This window comes from Danio rerio, chromosome 21 (genome assembly GCF_052040795.2).
Source record: "Danio rerio strain M-AB ecotype USA chromosome 21, GRCz13ab, whole genome shotgun sequence".
Taxonomy (NCBI): Eukaryota; Metazoa; Chordata; class Actinopteri; order Cypriniformes; family Danionidae; genus Danio; species Danio rerio.
In genome coordinates, this window is record NC_141041.1 from 39,062,035 (window position 1) to 39,084,826 (window position 22,792).

The 22,792-nt window shown below is 35.1% G+C and overlaps 1 protein-coding gene across 8 annotated transcripts in view; it reads right to left on the bottom strand.

The window, feature by feature from the left end:
- Positions 1-16,710, bottom strand: part of ebf1b (EBF transcription factor 1b) — a 264,404-nt gene extending 247,694 nt beyond the window's left edge. For all 8 annotated transcript variants that reach the window (XR_015520545.1, XR_015520544.1, XR_015520541.1 and 5 more), the window contains exons 1-5: positions 16,490-16,710; positions 15,905-16,061; positions 15,149-15,212; positions 12,471-12,526; positions 234-307 (exon numbers count right to left, since the gene is read on the bottom strand). Coding sequence is in view for 4 of the 8 variants with exons in the window: in XM_087301781.1 (XP_087157907.1) it covers positions 234-307; positions 12,471-12,526; positions 15,149-15,212; positions 15,905-16,061; positions 16,490-16,623 (485 nt within the window). In the remaining 4 variants the exon portion in view is untranslated. The remainder of the gene's footprint in view (positions 1-233; positions 308-12,470; positions 12,527-15,148; positions 15,213-15,904; positions 16,062-16,489) is intronic.
- Positions 16,711-22,792: the final 6,082 nt, after the last annotated feature.

Consider the following 22,792-nt stretch of genomic DNA (forward strand, 5'->3'; position numbering starts at 1 on the left):
CCCTATAAAATTCTTTCAACAGTAAAATGGGCTGAATTGATCATGACACCCACAACAACTTTTTTATTTCAAAATAGTTGTTTGTTTATAACTGTTTGCTAATATTCTGTGATAACACTTTATCACACAATATTTTGAGCATTGATAGATTTAGATAGCATAGATAAGTAAAGATAAATTACTTTGAAAGGTGTCACAGTGTACAAATGGGTGGGAAATAGAAAAAGTCTCACCTGCACATGATTTCATGAGTCAGGAGTACACGGCACATCTCTGGGTTCTTGTCTTGACCTTCGTAGATGATGGGCTTTAAATAGAGGAGAGAAAATGTTAGTTTGAATTTAAAGATTATTTAACAAGAATGTTACATTTTTAAAAACATGTACATCAAAAACAGCAACCACCCAGCATCCAACCAAAAAATAAAGTAAATTTCTTCCCTCATCCACAAATCCACTAAGCATTCACAGAAGCCAGAAATAATTGAGAAATACACTAAAAGGTGAAATAATTCTATATTTAAAGCCTGTTGGTCAGGTCGTATTTAGCAAATTTCAGCATGTGACATATGGAATCATCTACTTGATTCCTAGACTAACTGTTCAGAGCTTCTTCTTTTTTTTTCAAACAAGACAAAGGCTCATTATCTAAAACAGAAGGTGAGAATTGAAGGTGCCCCAATAAGAAGGCTCACTGTTTCACTTATTGCTTGGGTAATTACTCTCCCTACAAAGCATGTTGCTGATGTGGGGTAACGTGATAAACACTGTAATGAACAAAAGGACAAGCTCTGAGTAATACAAACAAGCAAAAGAACTGTTGTTACAGGTGGATATGGTAAGGAACTAAACTGGTTGATCATACATACTGTATCTGCAGCTAAAAAAATAGATTAATTCATTCATTCATACATTCATTTTCTTTTCGGCTTAGTCCCTTTATTAATCAGGGGTCGTCACAGCTAAATGAAACGCCTACTTAAGCTTTACGCAGTGGGGGGGAAACCGGAGCACCAGGAGTAAACCCACACAAACACAGGGAACACACTTCTTGCTGTGAGGCGATTGTGCTTTCGGCTTAGTCCCTTTATTATTCAAGGATCGCCACAGTGGAATGAACCGCCAACTTATCCAGCATATGTTTTATGTAGCGGATGCCCTTTTAGCCACAACCCAACACTGGGAAATATCATACCCTCCCACATTCACACACTACGACCAATTTTACTCATTCAATTCCCTTATACTACTTGTCTTTGGACTGGGGGGAAACCGGAGCACCTGGAGGAAACCCACGCGAACACTGGGAGAACATGCAAACTCCACACAGAACCAGCAACCTTCTTGCTGTGAGACGATCGTGCAACCCACTGCGCCACAATGATTCAAACATTGTAAGTATAAAAACATACATGTTTTGTAGTGCAAATACTTTTCTTGTATAATTATACTATAGTTTTTATTAAACTACCCTGAATAAAATGATTCAAAAATGATTTCTAGGATTTATTTTTTTTTTTTTGTAAAAGTGGTTGTAAACAAATTATTTGGGTTGAATTTAAATGAACAAATTAAGTTGAACATTACTAAATTTAATTTGTTTGTTTAAATTCAACACAATTTTTTTTTTCAGTGTAGCAGATAAATTATAGAGAGAGAAAGAGAGAGAGAGCAATAAATTCTTCCATATTTACAAAAAAAATGCTTTAAATATACAGTAAGTTGGACAGCTTATGTGAAACCAGATATTTAATGAGAAATTAATTTGGACAGAAAAGGTCATCTACACTGCTGCAAAACTTTCATAAATAATAATATATGTATATAAAATATATTATTTTAGTGAATCAAGCACATACAATGACTACAGTTACATTAATTAACAAAGCAAAGTTTTCAACTTTATGAACACTTTTAATTGATTCAAAAATATGAAACTCAACCAGATTTTATTATATGCATGCGAGCTAGATCCAGGCCTTTATAGAAATGTAAAACATTCTAGTTTTAAAACTATACTTAGAGCATGTTTTTCATGTATTGTTCTTTGTTGGAAGGATAAAGTGTTATATAGCATATATAGTGTTATAAAGTGCATATATAGGTACCACCTTTACAAATCTATCTTTTAAATTCATATTTTTAATATGAAGCTATACAATGTTCTTTTTGTGCATATACATTTTAGCCAGTACTGAAGCCAAATCTACAGCTTATCTAACAAAATAACTTAACAAACTTAATGATAACAGTCCAAAAACTAGTGCACTCAAATGTATATGTTATATGTCAAAATACAGTTGAAGTCATAATTATTAGCCCCCTTTCAAATTTTTATTTATTTATTTTTATTTATTTATTTATTTATTTTTTCCGTTTTTAAATATCTCTTAAATTATGTTTAACAGAGCAAGGGAATTTTCACAGTATGTCTGATAATATTTTTTTCTTATGGAGAAATCTTTTGTTTTATTTCGGCTAGAAAATCACATTTTAATGAAATAAAATAAAAACATTTTAAGGTCAAAATTGTCAGCCCCTTTAAGCTATTTTATTTTTCTACAGAACAAACAAACCATAATTATACAATAACTTGCCCAATTACCCTAACCTGCCTCGGTAACCTAATTAGCCCAGTTAACCCTTTAAATGTTACTTCAAGCTGTATAAAATATAAAATATCAAGTAAAATATTATGTACGGTCATTATGGCAAAGATGAAATAAATCAGTTACTAGAAATGAATTATTAAAACTATTATGTTTAGAAATGTTTAAAAAATCTTCTCTGTTAAACAGAGAAGATAATAATTGTGAGATAATTGTGACTTCAACTGTACATTGCCTATATTCTCTGAGAAATTTATAAAAATATTCATTTTCAAAATGGGATCTATTCAATTATGATGAGCAAGTACATGAAAAAAATCTAAACATCACATAAATATAAATGTAGAGTAAAAATTAACTCACCATAGTTGCATAGTGTTTTTGTTTTGTTTTTATGGTGTGAATTTAAAAAAAAAAAAGCACAGCTGAAATATTTGTGACTAATTGACATTTTTGTAAACATCATGCTTCTCTATATTGCAACGACTAGTCGTTATTGCAATTAGGATATCTGTAATGTGATTACGACTATCTCACGCAGATTCAACTGGGAGCAAATGCAATGCAGATATTTTCAAATATAATTGTAACAAGTCGAAACGAAGTTAGAGATATCTCTAATTACCTTTGCGGATGTATGATATTTACATTTGTTTATTTGCTTTAAATGCTTATGTTGTTCTGTGCATGTATTTGAGTTTTGTTTGATGCAGAGTGTTTTCTTTGAGCAGGACAAATTAAAGGTAGGCTACAATTCATATATCAGGCTGCTTGTATTAAACCACCGAATCGATGGCATGAATCGTAACTGAACCAAACCGCGAGACCAGTATAGATTTACTTCTCTACTGGAAAAACACAGATAAACTCTCACATTCACACACATAGACTTTATTTATTTTATTTTATTCACATCCAAAATTGTTTATATAAACTAAAATATTTGAATCTTTTCAACTCATTCATCGTTTTCTTCCTATTTTGTATTTCTTACTCATGGGTAAAATATGAAGTGTTTATGCACTCAGGCAGAGTATTTACACTAGCATATGATGTGCCAAACCATCAGTGGCGTGTGGCACAGAGGTGGTGGGGGGAGGCAGGAGGCTGGAGGAGGTTGGTATGAGAGAGCAGTTGGGATGCCAGACTGGAGCATGGTGCACCATCTGGTACGGCCCCCTCAATATTCTCCAAAATTTCTCGGCTTTGCTCTCACCCCTCCTTAACACAAAACACAGGATTGCCAGACTGGCAAAGCCTTGTGTGTCCCCCTCCTCCCTGAGATGAATGTTGGACACGGTATGCCATTCCGAACAGTGCTGCATTTGACTACGCCAAACATGTCACCTTGCTAAGACTGCGATCTTGTCTGTAGGCATACCGACTGGCAGAAAATCTGTCCTGTTACACGCAGTCATTACTCTCTGCCATATGACGGGTGTGTAATTCAGCAAGCCTATCCAGCATCAAAGAAGTTTGTCATATTGACCTTAAAAAACTCAAAAACTAAAAAAAGGATCATTTGACAGGAGAAATATTCGGAGGAATCGGCTTATTATTTGATGCTTTTTACATTTGCATTATACAAAGGCTCTGAAAGAGGCATTGTTACAGCCAGTGCTGAAGTTGGCAAACTCTAAGCATTTGTTCAGATGATTTTCATTCACATTAAAGGAATGAGGGCCAAGGTCTTCTAGAAGTACACAGCATGCATCAATGTCTGCCAGCCCAAAGACTTGCTCCCTGTTTCTATCTATAAACATCACCGTTCTCTCTGCCTAGTTTAGCAGGTCTATGTATAAAACAGTGATATTTATTTTATAAGAAATAAAGCTTTAAAAAAAAAAAAACACTCACTGGCCACTTTATTAGGTACACTTTACTAGTACCAAGTTGGACCCTCTTTTGCCCTCAGAACTGCCATAATCATTCATGGCATAGATTCACCAAGGAACTGGAAATAGTACTCAGATATTTTGGTCCATATTGACATGATAGCATCACACAGTTGCTGCAAATTTGTCGGCTGTACGTTTATGATGCCAACTTCATTCCAACTTGTTATCTAATAATAATAATAATAATAATAATAATAATAGCCTTTATTTAGCCAGGTAAGTCAATTGAGAACCAGTTCTCACTTACAATGACGACCTGGCCAAGAGGCAACATAAAAAGCTGATACAGTAATACAATAACAAATTTACAAATGCAGATAATAACATATAAAACCAAGGAAAAACTAAAAACAAGCACAGTGATCTTGTACTATTGACTGGATTGAATTTTTAAAAGATGATAGTGGAATGAAAGTGTTGAGCTTTAAGGTCTGCTGCAGATGATTCCAAGCATCAGCAGGGGAATACTAAAAAGAGTAGCGACCAAATAAAGTGCAAACTTTGGGTATGCAATGGTTAATAAATGCATATGTCGACGCATATGTCGACTTCTTTTCTAAATACTAAAAAGTGACTGTAAATATAATGGAGTTTTCCCAATAAGAGTTTTGTAAATAAACAGAAACCAATGAGTTTGTTGACGTGATTGAAAAGAAGGCCAATTCAATAAAGAATACAGTTGACAGTTATGAGTATTAAATGGTGCACCAGTGGCAAAACGAATTGCTGCATGGTAAATAACATCCAGTTTGTGAAGGAGAGTTTTTGAAGCTGATCTGTAAATTAAATCCCAATAATCCAGAATTGGTAATACTGTTATTTTGACCGAATGCTGATTTGAAGAGTACGTAAAGGAAGATTTGTTTCTGTAAAGAAAACTAATGCAGGCTTTAACTTTTTATTTCAATTCATTTATGTGAGTTTCAAATGAGAGTTTACCATCTAACCAGATACCAATATATTTGTAGCAGTCAACATAATCCATCTCAGTACTGTCCAATAAGGAAATTTTAGGAGGAAATTCAAAATGTGGTAAATGTTTATTAAAAATTACCATACATTTTGTTTTATTAGTATTTAAAACATAATGAAGATTGGCAAAAGTGAGTTGGTTGCTTAAAAACTGGCTTGCAGTGAAGAAAGTGTTGTTCTCTGCTGAAAGTAGCCATCAGAAGATGGGTACACTGTGGTAATAAAGGATGGACATGGTCCGCAACAATACTCGGGCAGGCTGTGTCATTGACACGATGCTCAAATCAAGACATTATCAGACCCGGCAACATTTTTCCAATCTTCTATTGTCCAATGTTGGTAAGCCTGTGCGAACTGTAGCCTTGGTTTTTTGTTAGCTGACAAGAGTGGCACCCGGTGTAGTCTTCTGCTACTGTAGCCCATCCGCCTCAATGTACAACGTGTTGTACATTCAGAGATGCTCTTTTGCATACCTCGATTGTAACAAGTGGGTATTTGAGTTACTGTTGCCTTTCTATCTGCTCAAACAAGTCTGGCAACTCTCCTAAGACCTCTGCCATCAACAAGGCATTTGCTCCCACAGAACTACTGCTCAGAGGATATTATTTCTTTTTCTGACCATTCTCTGTAAACCCTAGAGATGGTTGTGCGTGAAAATCCCAGTAGATCAACAGTTTCTGAAATACTCAGACTAGCCTGTCTCGCACCAACTACCATGCCCCCTTAAATTATCTTTCTTCCCCATTCTGATGCTTAGTTTAAACTGAAGCAGATCATCTTGACCATGTCTACATGCCTAAATGCACTGAGTTGCTGCCATGTGATTGGCTGGTTAGAAATTATCATTAACAAGCAGTTGGGCAGGTGTACCTAATAAAGTGGCCGGTGAGTGTATGATCTTTGTTATAAATGTAAAATATATCATCTAAAATCTATAAAATGTAATTTCCTATCATGCCCTATTATTGAAGGCATGTATTACAAACAGGTTCTGTCTGTAATGTACAGTTCAAAAAAGAACACAAGCTCTCAAAAATTGCTATCTTGATAAATGTATTGCTTTGGATGGTTTTAATGGGATCAAGCAGCAGAAGGTGCTGTGATAGAAAAAAAATACACATATATATGTTTTGTTTGTCTGAATGTGCAAAGCAGCCATATTAAAAACTACCCTATAATCAGCATTAAAAGCATGATATTTAGCGCAGTTTTAACTGTGTGCTAAAGTGCAAGAAGGACACATTATTAAGCATGATCCGTTCATATGCCTTTTAATACATATTTCATCTTGCCAAGCACACTTTCATATTTTATCCAGCGTTTTCCTCAATGGCTTTGATGTGACGCCTGAAATCAAGTAAACAAGATGCTATAAATATATGGAAACCTACTTCCTACACAGTTGGCATCATCTATTAGCATGTTATTAAAAACACGGCTGACTTTTTTTCCCAGGCCACCGTGCTACCTTTAAAGAGGTGCTGTCTTGGCAGTGATTTCCGCTTTTGTTCTCCCACACACACAGAAAATTTTACAAACACGAATAAGTATTCGACCCCACCCCTCATCAGCTGTTCTGACATAAAGCCTGAGAAACAAGAGAATGGGAATAGGCATGCAGACAGACAGGCAAACAGTTTCAGAACAGACAGGCAAGAAAATAAAAAAGGTCAAAGGAAGAGAAAGCACAAAAGAATGGAAAAATAGTTAAAATAAATGTGGAGAAATTAGCTGTAATGCTAAATTAATCAGGTTAATAACAATGCATTTTCTGTATAAATGTTTTGTGAATTCAGACAAAGGTTGTGGCATAATTAGGCGGCTAAATTTACCTTAAGGGCAAATTAGGTGATGTTAAAAAGCCAGCAAATCACATGGATCCTAAACAACAAACAATCCATGAGGTAAAAAGTGAGGAAATGTGGGACAGATGAGAGAAGAGTGTGGGAGGTCTGCTGCCTGTGTTTGTCAGATGTGTTGGCACGGAAGCTGCTGATCACAGATTTAACTGTCAAACTACTGTCACAAACTCTGTTTTGTACCCCATCATGAGTTACAAACTCACAATAATCATGTATTATAATATTGCCTGTCTGTTCTAAAACTGTCTGTCTGCATGCCCAACTCTTGCTCTCTTTTCCTATTCTCTTGTTTTTCAGGCTTTCTGTCAGCAGCTAGCTCTCTGCAACTCTCACATGGTCACCCACTAAAGCTAAGCAGGGTTGTACCCAGTCAGTACCTGGATGGAAGATCACATGGACCACAAGCTTGGTTGTGGCTGGAAGTGGTGTTAGTGAGACCAGCAGGGGGTGCTCAACCTGTGGACTGTGTATGTCCTAATGCCCCTGTATAGTGAAAAGGACTCTATACTGCTCAGTGGGTGCTGTCTTTTGGGTGAGACATCAAACCGACGTCCTGATTCTCTGGTCATTAAAAATCCCACGATGTCCCCCCGAAAAAGAGTAAGGGTTTAACCCCGGCATCCTGAGAAGGGTCTGGCTGCAGATTTGCACTTTCACCTTCAGGCTTGCAATCTTAGGCACCCACACTTCCTATGCAGGTGATGTCATTTACAGTTGCTACATGCGATAGTTTCTCTATGCATGTCATCTGTGGCTGCTTTCCAAATGTTCTACATTACAAACAACAAATTCGCAAAAGATTTGTGAACTTTTCATATTAATTTTTTCATATACATGCTTATTCCGAATATATGTGAAAGACAAAACGTACTAAATGTACTATTCGGCTGTTAGAAAAATACGTTCTATACAGTATGAGTGTAAGCAGTGTGTATGGTATTCGGACATGCTACATCCGCCATTTTGTCATGGTCATGTGACCTACTTGCGTCAGTTGCATCGCTTCACTCCCATTTATGAATTCTCTCACAGGGCATCATGAGGTAGCATAGCATGCATGGGATGCACACTTCAGAATCTAGCCGAAAGTATAGGTCATCCAGGTACTTCTTGCATACTGATTTTCGAATTCAACAAATTCGGACACACTACTCGGCTCGCATACTGATTTTGGCTTACTATATAGTATGGAAGAATGCAGTTTCGGACGCAGCCTAGCTGTATATAATCAAAGTAAGATATATGAAGGAAAAAAAACATGATATTCTACAAGTGAAGCATGAGCACACATTGCTTAGCATCTTAGAACAAACAAGCCTTAAAAATACACTGTGGACCATCCCTTTAAAAAATCCATGTTCTTGCTCACTTAAATTAAATACTACAAGTGTAGTATATGGAGTGTAATTTTGTCAACTTTCTAAATTGTTCTGAGTTAATGATAATAATGATAATGATAATGATGATAATAATGATAATTATAATAATAATAATAATAAAATTTTAATAAGAGTTAAATTTTGACACTAGTTTACTGATTTAGTTTACTGAGTATTTAAACTATGAACTAATCAATGACATCACTGTCATGACAAAAAAAAAAACATGACTACAGAAAGGCCCTATAGCTCATCTTCCGCTAGCATAAATCAGCCTTACCACAGAATTAAAAGCTCTGTAACCACTCAGAGTACTAAGAAAATATGGACTCTAATTACAGTCCAAGCTAAAGCTGTTTTAGCTGTTTTTACTACTGCAACATAAACAGAGTGGTCGCCTGCAAGTGTTTTAGCTATAACAGAATTGCAAAACACTTTAACAGTCTCTGTGATTAGTAGTTGTCGTTCCCACAGCCATTTAAAAAGTAATACTAAAAATTCAAATCATTGCTTCACACTAAAGCAGCAATCACATTACAGAAGTCATTTGACCCGGAATCCACTTGATATTTGTGTGAGACAGAAAGATTTATCCATGCAAATTAAGAAGCTGCACAACAACTTCAAATTGCTTAGTTTGTAAGGTACTTCTGCGTATACTGTTTTATGCCTCGCTAAAGATTTAACGATAAACACAACTTTTTTTATTTTTGCAGGTTTAACTAATGACTACTTTCCTCAAACTAACAGCTAGATCACTAACTGACAATATCTCCTAATCACAAACGAGAGAACAACATTAAAGATTACTCAGGTTGTCTGTAGCCTCTTAGAATACTTGCATTCTCACTCCTTTCTATTCAGACTGAAAGCTTGTTCTTTAACTTGAGCCACAACATGAGCAGAAACACCTGTAGCTGTGCTGTGGTCAGCCGGTATCCAGGTCTTATTTCACCATCTCAACAGGTATAACTGCCCCCAAGCAAAACCACATCTGATCTCAAGCTCTTTCTCACTCTCATACACCAAAAGAAATCAGGACACATGGCAACCGAGCTGTGCATGTAGTAAATAAATCACACAACAGTGCTTTTTGAGCTGTTACACAGTAACTAGCTTCTTGTTGCACATTTGTGGCACAGAATAGGATTTGATATCCTTAGACTGCCATTACACATGTTCTCCAAAACTTTAAGTGTTGTTCCAAGCACATCTCTTTAGTGAGTGATTTAACGATAGCTTGTCTTCACATCTGAAAGTTTCTTGCACACAGTATAACAGCGAAAGGCGTCGCAATCTCATTCCTTCTGACATCTAATACATGTTGTAATACCTGAGCAAAAATAATGAATACAAGTGCTAAATATATTCCAGGAAGACTGACATGAAAACTGCCGGCAAACAACTACAAAAGATTTGTGAGGGGGAAGCCAGCGCACCTAGGTGATTATTTTTTAACTTGACACTGATAAACAGCGCTCTAGCGACACTTTGCTCAAAGTGCCATGTCCTCCCACGAAGTGCAGCAAAGCAGATAGTTAAGAAACAACAGTACCTCTTCCTTCTACCAGACTAACGCTGTCAAAGTGGCAGCTACTGGGGTTTAATGTGCTTTGATGTTCCTCACAATGCAGCTTAAGTGGGAGGGAGAGGGAGCTGCCGCCTGCAGGTAAGTTAGCGACCCTTAGTGAAGTGCAAAGAGCCTAGTGTCAAGCCTTTCTTAGTTTGCAGGAGGCGGCTAATAAACAGGAATATTTAATAGACATTCTTCGACAAAAGCTAATTGTTAATTCGAATGACATTGCTGATCCAGGGCCAGCATTTTAGTTCATTTTGGTTATATAGGTCATATTTATATATGTATAGTCTAAGTCAGAATTATAAGCCTCCCTGTTAATTGTTTTCCACATTTTCTGTTTATTCGGAGAGCAGATTTTTTTCAACACATAAGATTTTTCTAAACATAAGATTTTTAATAACTTATTTCTAAGTACTAATTTATTTTATCTTTTCCATGATGATAGTAAATTATATTTTACTAGATTTTTTTCAAGAAACTTCTATACAGCTTAAAGTGACATTTAAAGGCTTAACTAGGTTAATTAGGTTAACTAGGCTGATAGAAAAATGTAAAATATACAGCTTAAAGGGGCTAATAATTTTGACATTAGAATAATTTAAAAAAAAATTAAAACCTGCTTTTATTCTAGCCAAAATAAAACAAATAAGACTTTCTCTAAAAGAAAAAGAATATCAGACATACTGTGAAAATTTCTTTGCTCTGTTAAGCATCATTTGGGAAATATTTAAAAAAGAAAAGAAATTCAAAGCGGGGCTAATAATTCTGAATTCAACTGTATATATATATATATATATATATATATATATATATATATATATATATATATATATATATATATATATATATATATATATATATATATATATATATATATGTGTGTGTGTGTGTGTATGGGTGTGTGTGTGTGTGTGTGTGTGTGTGTGTGTGTGTGTGTGTGTGTGTGTGTGTGTGTGTGTGTGTGTGTGTGTGTGTGTGTGTTTTACTATAAAACATACAAACACTAAACCAGGCTGGCCTAGGGACACATGTCTTGAGTGACAAATAAAATCAAATGTAGGAAATAGACAATACAAATAAAGTAGGTCTGCCATACTGTACATTCCATAAATGTAATTAGCCAAAGCTCTAGAAGCAGCCAAGCATAACATGCGACACCAATGACTACAACAAACATGTACAATGTACAAATTACAAAACACACTATTAAAAATATACTTATAAATGTAAATAGTTGAAGTCAGAATTATTAGCCCCCCTTTGAATTTCTTTTTCTTATTTAAATATGTCCCAAATGATGCTTAGTAGAGCAAGGAAATTTTCACAGTATATCTGAAAATATTTTTTCTACTGGAGAAAGTCTTATTTGTTTTATTTTTGCGAAAATAAAAGCAGTTTTTATTATTTTAAAAAACATTTTAAGGTCAAAATTATTAGCCCCTTTAAGATATATTTTTTCGATAGTCTACAGAACCATTGTTATACAATAATTACCCTATTATTGCCTAGTTAACCTAATTAACCTAGTTACGCCTTTAAATGTCACTTTAAGCTATATAAAAGTGTCTTGAAAAATATATAGTAAAATATTATGTGCTGTCATCATAGCAAAGATACAATAAATCAAGTATAAGAAATTAGTTATAAAAACTATTATTTTTAAAAATTTGTTGATAAAATCTTCTCTCTGTTAAACCGAAATTGAGGGAAAAAAACAGGGGGGCTAATAATTCTGACTTCAACTGTGTGTATGCATTTATTTATTTATTTGTTTGTGAATTTATTTATTTATTTTGTTATTTTGTACATGTTGAATAAAATGTCACTAAGAAAACAATGATTCTGCGAATGGTTAGCAAGGCATATGCAATCTAAAAAATATCCAAAATGAATATAAAGGTACCATATAAAACAAACAGACACCAAGCAAATATATAATCAGAAAAACATTCTAAATAGATGCCGTTGATATTGAGCATGTAAAAATATTGAGCATGTAAAAATATTACCCTGCCTTTGGGGGATACACATGCACGTATACAACACTGTGAGATTCATCTGTGTGGGGCACAAACATTTCAACCTTTTGCATGTCCTGGTGCCCCAACATGTTTAAATTAGCCACTGATGGCATGTGCAGATGGTGGTGTGCAGGACAAGATGAACTCTTACCTGTTTAGTCATGGAGTCAATTAGTCTTACATAAAAATCCTGTTCTGTTCTGATGCCTAGAAAACATAAACATGAAATCAGCCTTTTTATTTTTATTTTTTTCATTTAATTTTCCAGTTACACATTCACTAAACAGTGACTTTACATTAAAACAGCACAAGGCAGAATACTCTTGAAATAACTCAAGCACATTTTGATAGCTTAATTGTGATATTTTCATGTGAGACATCAAAGCAATATTATTTTAATATGATATTTTTATAATATAATAGATAGATAAGACAGAGAGAGGGAGTTTAAACAACTATTGCTATTTATTGATACAATCATTTTTAAATAATATATATAAATATGCATAATTTATTTTTAAATATGCATACTTAAGATATAATTTAATTAAAATGCATATTTGAATTAAAATGGTTAAATATTTATAAAACAGACAATGACCAACTAAATTAAAAAAAAACATATTGCAACATAAATTAATAGTGCAACATTAAGTTCAGTTATAAATAAAATACAGTCAAATTGTTAAAATGGCACAATGTATATTATTATGATGAACTGAAAATTAAAATATGTTTTAGAAAGCACTGTGTACATCATGCTTGACCAATAGCAGACATAACCGCTGGTTTATTTAGAAACTGACCAGGGCTGCGTTTCCCGATAACGATTGATCTTAGCACTTAAGAGCGTTTTCTACGAGTCATTTTGCGAACGTTCGTTATTGTTTCACGTGCGTTTCCCAAAAATGCACTTAACACAATTGCACGTAGCCCAGCTTTAAGTGCAACTTAGGAGTCGCTATCCGTTTGTTAAGTGCTGAAATGTCACGCTATAGAATGGCTCGTTATTGTTGCACATGTTATAGCAATCCATATAATTCTTCTTCTACTTGTGTGAATGTATATTCAACTCGAATAACATAAAAAATATATATTTTTGAGCCAGTTTAAAAACATAAATTAACTGGAAATGTCGTACTGTAAAAACACTGTCTTGCTCCAATCTCGCATAAAACTAATTCTAACAGTCCTTGCCGGAAATGACATCAGCATCATTTTCGATATTTATATGAAACCTTAATTAAGTAGAATTATTTATCAATTTCTTTATCAAAAATTGCTTATCTCACATCAAAATAAATAAATAAGTAAATAAATAAATAAATAAATAAGCTCTTACATTTATTTTTGAAAAGTTTAGCCTAATTATTAATTATTATTATTTGTATATTGAATTGTGTAATGTGTAGAAAATATAAATTAATAGAGATATACGTACAAATAAAATGAATAATGACTTTGAAGAGAAGTAAATTGTAGGTGCAATTTGCCGGTTGTCCAGCAGGTGCCCTCATAACTCTGTCTCCTTACGATGCACTTAAGGCTTTACGATTACTCCAGAGCACTCGTAGATCCACTAAGATTTTCAAGTGCTACTTAAGTTACGATGCTTTTGGGAAACAGACCGTAATATTAAGATCAGTCGTACGATCATTTCTACGAACTTCTTAGGCTTACGATGCTTTTGGGAAACGCAGCCCTGGGTTTTGTACGTATATCTCTATTCATTTATATTTTCTACACATTACACAATTCAATATACAAATAATAATGAATAAAGAAAAAAATAAAAATTACATAATAAATGTTAGAATGAAAAAAAAAATTACACTGTTGTATATGGACATTTCGAGGGTAGTAGGCTATATTTTTGTCCTATTAGCAAATGCACATCAGGTGGGGATAATTAGGCTAAACTTTTCAAAAATAAATGTAAGAGCTTATTTATTTATTTATTTACTTACTTATTTATTTATTTTGATGTGAGATAAGCAATTTTTAATAAAGAAATTGATAAATAATTCTACTTAATTAAGGTTTCATATAAATATCGAAAATGATGCTGATGTCATTTCCGGCAAGGACTGTTAGAATTAGTTTTATGCGAGATTGGAGCAAGACAGTGTTTTTACAGTACGACATTTCCAGTTAATTTATGTTTTTAAACTGGCTCAAAAATATTTTTTTATGTTATTTGAGTTGAATATACATTCACACAAGTAGAAGAAGAATTATATGGATTGCTATAACATGTGCAACAATAACGAGCCATTCTATAGCGTGACATTTCAGCACTTAACAAACGGATAGCGACTCCTAAGTTGCACTTAAAGCTGGGCTACGTGCAATTGTGTTAAGTGCATTTTTGGGAAACGCACGTGAAACAATAACGAACGTTCGCAAAATGACTCGTAGAAAACGCTCTTAAGTGCTAAGATCAATCGTTATCGGGAAACGCAGCCCAGAATGATAGACAACCTGTCAGATCACACTAATGAACATGATCAATTCTCCCTCGAATTAACAATTCATAATGCGTGGTCGAAATAGGATGTGAATCGATTTAAACCTTGACTGAATTATAATTGCGTTTAAAAACTTAATTACTTATAGTTGATTCGGATAAAATAAATATAAAATAGTTCACGGTGAGGGGTTAATCACTGGTTGCGTTTAATTGTTTTTACAGAAACAGTCGTGATTTAAATCACTGCCTATTCGTCAAGCTGAAATGACAGCATCTACTAATGTTGCTATTTTAGTGCAATAAATTCCGACAATCAATCAAAGTCCGCTAACTCACACTTCGTACGCAAATAGTCTTACCGTTGCTGTAGAGAAGTTGCAGTCTGTAATGTATCCCATTATTTGTCTTTTCTCCTGTAGTCTCCTAGGCATAAACAACATAATATTACAACAGGTCTTAAAATAATATCCTAAACAGTAATGAAAAACATAATTACATTGCTTTGAACTAGTAAATTGTTTTGCGCATACTAAACACTAGAATTGTTTTAGCGCAATTAGTACGCTCCAAATTCAATTTGGATATGTATCTATTTTATAAGAGGTCAACATTATTTCGCTGATGTGTCTGCAATTTACTATGGTCACATTTAAGTAGCCTAAATAAATGTATTATCATTTAATATAAATGTGTGAATTGCGTTTTGCTTTAGCCTACTTCTGGTAAAGGGGCCGAAAAAAACAAGAAACTGAATTGATTTGAATGCTTATAATTACAACAGACTTGTTTTGTGAGCAAAACTTTCCAGCAAAATGTATGAATATTAAACCATCTGTAATAAACACTGGTCATATTAAACAACCTTCCAATTTAAATAAAAGTTTATCTTAAAAAATATTTAACCTTGTGTAATATTTAGGTATTGATATATAAAATATAATGTCTAAAGTTTAAATTAATATGTCTATTTCTTTTTTCATATCTTTAAAATAGGTTATGCGTAGTTTGGTGTTTATTTTGCACATAGGCCTATGTTAAAATTCAAATTGTATATTTAAGGGCACAATATGCGACAGTGGTGATGCTAAAAATCAGAGTTTGATGCTCAAGCTTACCTTCTCTTTTTCAACAAATCCGACAAAGGAGGTTCTCTCTATTTCCACCGGCTGACCTTGTCGATCATAAAGAGCTAAAACAAAGTGAAAGAAGTTGGATTTCCGAAGATTTGAGGGCGGCTGTTTCTCGAAGTGCGCACGGGCCAGTCCCACTCCACTGCAGAAAAGACACGCAGAAATGCCGTGTTACAACATCCTTTAGAAATTAGTTGAAGATGTTAAACAAAACCCATGTAACATTGTTAATCCGTTAACTGATTTTGAGAATTAAATAAGCTTATAGAACTGCGCAAGTAAAAGCTACATTTTATTGTTGTTATTAAAATTAGTAGTTTTCTCCAGCAAGTTCAATCCAGTGGTCATAGGACCTCCAGATGTTATGCATGCAAAAAAAAAAAAGAAAAACTTTCCCAAGTATACGCAAACTTTACATCCAGAGGAACTCATCAAAGATCACTGATCGACAAACCAAAGCTATTCAAAGACTTAATTCTCCACAGTCCGGTTAAAGTTTCCCCAAAATGCAGCAGCACGATTAGTCCACGCTCCATGTGAGGTAAAGATGCAGCCCCGGGGGTCTCTTACCTCTGCGCGGCCGTGTTCGCATCCAGCACCCCGGCGCCTTGAATCCATGTTCGGACAGTGTTCATGCCGGCTCCGATGGGTTCTTCTTTCAAAATACTCCCACACCTTTGGATGCTCTCCTGAATCCCAAACATGAAACCTAGATTTCTCAGTTTCTCTTCCCGTTAATGGTGTTCTCAGGTACCCTTATTGCGCGCGCCTGCGCGTGTGCGTGTATGTGTGCGTTAGCGAGAGAGAGAGAGAGAGAGAGAGAGAGCGAGAGAGAGAGAGAGAGAGAGAGAGAGAGAGAGAGAGAGAGAGAGAGAGTCTGGCAAAGCTAGACAGATCCCGGTGTCACCAAGACGCACAGTGGAAACAATACGAAATGATTTATAATCTGCGCCGACGTTTCTTTCAAACAACGATCAAGCAGATCTCTTATCAAATAGGCTAGTATCATGTCCTACAACTTTTATCGTCGTTTTTTTTCCTGCCAGAACAAAAAAACAGATAAAATAAACAGATAAAGTGAGTAAATCTAGAGGATCCCCAAATCCTTCACCCTTGGTCAAACTGAAGTGATTTATTTCCCGTCCCAAAGGAATCAATCCTTTCCTTAAGTGAGAGGAAAATAAACACGAGCTTATAGCAGCCACAGAAGCTAGAAGGAGGGACGGGAGAGGCGGTCCAAAGGCAAAAGGGTGTCAGATCCGCCCAACTTGATCTGCCAATTCTCTCTTCTCCACGCATTTAATCAGTCTATTAGATGGAATTTCTCGAGCATTATAAAACTGATTTGATTTAGACGCTATAAGACCTCTCGCAAAATGAATCTTTATTAACCCATTTATCTTGATGCTTATACTGATATGATAAACTTGTACCTTGTTCGCAAATTCGAGAGAACCATTATGGCAGAGTATGTCGTTTTCTATGGATAAGTGCACGCGCGCTGCAATGTTGGACCGAGATTCGCAAGCGTATTGAATTTAAATATGTAAAAATTAAAAGACTTGAGGGACCATAATTTTGCGGAAAACTACTTCCAAAGATGACAGATATCAGAAGAACGTAGCCTTATAGGATTCTGCATCAATTAGTTCAGTTATCAACTGGCTATGTCACACAAACACTCACTAATCACTCAATGAAAGGCTGATCTGTGGTTAGATAAGCCGTTGATTATAATTAATTCTATTAACTTTAATTCTTACAATTCTTTGTGAAGGTGACTTCTCTGGCACCGATTCTCTTTCTCTTATCTCTATCAAAAAAGAAAAAAAAAAGAAGTGAGAGATTATTTTACATCGATTTATTTTTATTTCATTTTTGCCATTTAAAATAAATAAAATATTAATAATAATAATAATAATAATAATAATAATAATAATAATAATAATAGACAAAGAGAGAAATAGAAGAGAGCAGACGGATTTACGTCATGCGGCATAAAGAATTCATACAAAAGAAATTAAAATTTAAAGATGCTTATTATGTGGTTGATTCATGCGCCCACGAATACGAAGCTGATATAGGCCTAGTGAAAATTGCTCGACAACACTTCCAATTTATAGCAACAGCCTACTAAATTAGAAATAGCTTAGGTAACTTATAAATTGCTAGCCCTATAGGGTTACATATGATCTAACATTTTTTAAAAGTTGGTCTTACGCCTGTTTTTTAAAAAGTGACTTTAATTTCTGAAACAACAAAAAAAACTTTTATTTCCAAAAATGATACTCGCAGTAGCCTATTAAATTTGACTAGTTCATAGACTATAAGAACACGGGACTCATGAAAATGCAAACATTTGATGCGCTCAATTAGCCTATATTATTTGGGAATTACATGGAAACAAATACGCTCCCCGTTAAATACACACACACGGCGCAAAGCACATCTCATTGTAACCACTTAATTTTTTTCAAGCGCTCTGACTGACAGATATGCAGCCGCGTACGCAGGCCCCTGGGGCCACTATATTTGTAGTTTCTCCCCTCGTTTTTCTGCTCACAGTCGTGCAAGTCATCATACAATATTAAAAATAAATAAACAAACAAATAAACAAATAAATAAATAAATAAATAAATAATGCAAAAATAAAACAATAAAAAAACGTCAATTTGTATATTGGAAAAAATATTTAATGAATTGCATAGACAGAATTGGCATAAATATACTCATTAAATAAATGTAATAAAGTTTAAGATGTTAAAACAGGTCAATGTACAGGTGCCATAATGCCATAGAGCCCATTTTTCGATTAAAACGAATAAAATAATTAGTCCCTGCTGAAAAATCCAGCTTAAACCAGCCTATGCTAGTTGCCTGGTTTTAGCTGGTCAACCAGGCTGGTTTTAGAGGGGTTTTGGCCACTTCCAGGCTGGTTTCCAGCCATTTCCAGCCTGATCTTAGCTGGGAGTCCAGCCAAAACCAGCTATATCCAGCTTAAACCAGGCTGGTCAAGCTGGTTTTAGCTGGATTTTGCTGGTCATTTTCCAGCCTGACCAGCTAAGACCAGGCTGGAAATGGCTGGAAACCAGCCTGGAAATGGCCAAAACCCCTATAAAACCAGCCTGGTCAACCAGCTAAAACCAGCCAACCAGCCTAGGCTGGTTTAAGCTGGATTTTTCAGCAGGGTGTAGCAGGCATATCCATATATCGATTCAAGGCTTGGACAATAAAACTGAAACACAGGCCAGTTTAGTGTTAAAGGCTTCAGGGCTAAACTTGTCCACTAATTTGGACTACAAGAGTGTAGAGGTTTAATTAGCTTTCACATTTACATAGCTCTTTTCTGGACACTCAAGACACTTACACATTGGGGGGAATCTCCTAATCCTTCACAGGTGTGCAAGCATCCACCTGGATGAAGCGACGGCAGCCATATTGCGCCAGACCACGCAACACACACCAGCTAATTGGTGATCAGTGATGAAGCCAATTATGATTTGGGGATGTCATGATGGACAGAGGCCAGTGGGCATATTTGACCAGAATGCCAGGGTTAAACCCCTACTCTTTTCGAAGGACATACTGGGATTTGTAAGGACCACAGAGTGTCAGGACCTCGGTTTAATGTCTCATCCGACATTCATGCTCACTGTCCCCTTCATTATATGGTGCGTTAGGACCAACACAGACCGCAGGTTAAGCGCCCCCTGCTGGCCTCACTAACACCTCTTCCGACAGCTTTCCCATGTGGTTTCTGATCCAGGTACTGACCATGGGCGATCATGTGAGAGTTACAAAGAGCTAGCTGCCAGGTTAGCAAGGTAATATCACAGTTTTTGGTTAAAATATTGCATTGCACACATCATTATGGGTCACATGTCAGAGTTTAGAATGGACAAATTGTTGGTGCACATCAGATGCACAGCTGGTGCATCTGTGACCAAGACAGCAAGTTTTTGTGATGTATCAAGAGCCATGGTATTCAGGGTAATGTTAGTATACCCCAAAAAAGGACGAACATTCAAAAGGAATAAGTGGCCACAAGAAGAAGCTGTGTGAAAGGCATGTCCAGGCGTTAACCCAGATTGTTTTCAAAAAAACAAAACCAATTTAAACTGCCCAACTCACTGCAGAATTAAATGTGCACCTCAACTATTCTTTTTCCACCAAAACTGATTGTCTGGTGCTCCACAGGGTCAATATACATGGCTAGGCTGTTATAGCCAAACCTTTAATCACTTGTGCCAATCTCAAATGTTGGTTTCATATGGTGCCCACAGCACAAATCTTGGGTTGTGGACAATGTGAAACGTGTATTTTTCTCTGAGGAGTCCACTTCCAATGTCTTTCCCACATCAGGGAGAGTTACGGAGTGAAGAAGCCCCAAAGAAGCATACCACCTAGAGCGTTGCATGCCCAGAGTAAAGCATGGGGGTGGATCAGTTATGGGTTGGGCTGCAATATCATGGCATTACCTAGTCTTATTACTTGTGTTTAGCATTACGCAGTGACCTCGACACTATTCATGAAGTATGGCTCAAAATTCCTCTGCATGTCTATGTGCAGGGCTTGTATCTGTCATTCCCAAGACAAAGTGATGCTTCATTGGCCACAAAGTAGTCCATATACCATACTAATGAATTATTGCGATCTAAAAGCAGGAGTATCAGTTTCACTGTCCAGCCCCAGTATATGTATACAACCCTAAATCAGAAAAGGTTGGGACAGTCTGGAAAATGCAAAAAAAAAAAAAAAAAAAGACAGTGATCAAAATTTACTTTGACTTGCATTTCATTGCAGGCTGTAACTACACATAATAGTTCATCTTTTGTCTGGTCAACTTCATTTGATTTGTAAAAATCAATATACATTACAAATATTCCTATCATTCAGACCTGCAACACATTCCAAAGAAAGTTGGAACAGGAGCAATTTAGGGCTAGTAATAAGGTAAATTGGTTAAATAATGATGTGATTGATTGTAATTATGATTTGTTACAAAAGCGTTCAAGAAAGGTCAAGTCCTTTAGGAGCAAAGATGGGTCGAGTATTGCCAGTTTGCCAACAAATACATGAGAAAATTATCTGGAAGAATTTCAATGTGTAAAGGACAGAAGCACAAGCTTGAATTAACATGATCTCCAATCCCATTACCACATAGACTCAGGAATACTTTGGCAAACCTTTGTCAAGTGCCAAATACAGTTACATCCTCAAATGCCAGTTAAAACTGTACTGTGCCAAAAGGATGTTATCAGTGTCCAGAAGTGCCGTCTACTTCTCTGCACTGTAAAAAATGCTGAGTTCCACACAAACTATTTGTGTTTGGACAACATGAAGGAATTAAGTTAACTTATTAGTTTTTGCAAGTTTAAGTGGATTAAAAATGAAACAAATAATTTGTCCCTAAAAACTCAAATAATGTCTTTTAAATAAGTTGTTTAAACAACAACTGTTATTTTTAGAGTGTGGGCTATAGGAGGCATTTGGGATGGATACAGTACTGTGGAAATGTGTACTGTGGTCAGATAATCAGTATTTCAGCTACTTTCTAGGAGAAATGGACGCTGTGTGCCCTAAACCAAAGAAGAAAATGATCATCGAGACTGTTACCAAAAGTCCAAAAGCCAGGGTCTGTCATGGTATGGGGTTATGTCAGTGACCTTGGCAAAGGTCATTTGCAGTTCTGTGATGACACCATAAATGCTAAAAAATACAGAGATTTTGGAGCACAATATGCTGCCTTCTTTTCCAGGGATGTCAATGCATATTTCAACAAGGCGATGCAAAACTACATTCTGGACACATTACAAAGTCCTAGTTGCAGAGGAAGAGAATGCATGTAATCAACTGACCTGTCTGCAGTCCCAAACTGTCTCCAAAAGAGAATGTATAATGCATTTTGAAGCGTAAAATAAAAAAGACCCTGTACTGTCGCCCACCTTAAGAGTTGTTGGCTGGAAGAATGGGACAAAATTACACCAAAAACACTTCATCACTTGCGTGAAAAAGGAATGGCAACATTACAAAGTAGTAAATGCTTTACTTTTTAAAAAAATGCGTTGCAAGAACAGAAATTGGAAAAAAAAAAAAAAACACTAAATGAACAAATTGAGTATATGTGTGTGTGTATAATGAACTAAATTTGTTAATCAAGTTGGTATTTATTGTTAAACTGTAAATTATTTAACTTTTAAATAACTGCTTTATTGTATGTAGTTTCAAATAAATTTATTAATTAAGTCATTATTTCATTACTTTCACATTAATAATAATAACAATAATAATAGTTATATTAATTATTAATATTAGAGTGATTTCTGAAGGATCATGTCCTGAAGACTGGAGCAATAAAGCTGAAAAAATGATCTTATATATATATATATATATATATATATATATATATATATATATATATATATATATATATATATATATATAGTTGAAGTCAGAAGTATTAGCCCCGTTTATCTTTTTCCCCAATTTCAGTTGAACGAAGAGAAGATTTTTTTTTTACACATTTATAAACATAATAGCTTTACTCATTTCTAATTACTAATTTATTTTATCTTTGCCGTGATGACAGTTAATAATATTTTACTAGATATTAAAATCTAGATAAAAATCAAACGCAGCATAGAGCCAGACTATACAACCCCAATGGGAAAAAAATGTGGTGCAACAGCGCCATCCTGTGATAAAGTGTATCAGGTTAAATAGCTGAAAATCAGTTAACACTTAATGAGTAAGCTACTGATGGATGTGGTTGCTTATGTGTTCATGAAATGAAATGCATTTGCTTAAATTGTTAGGTGTTTTTTTTTTCAGTTTCAATTTTCCAGTTTCAATTTTTATTTCACACATCTCAAT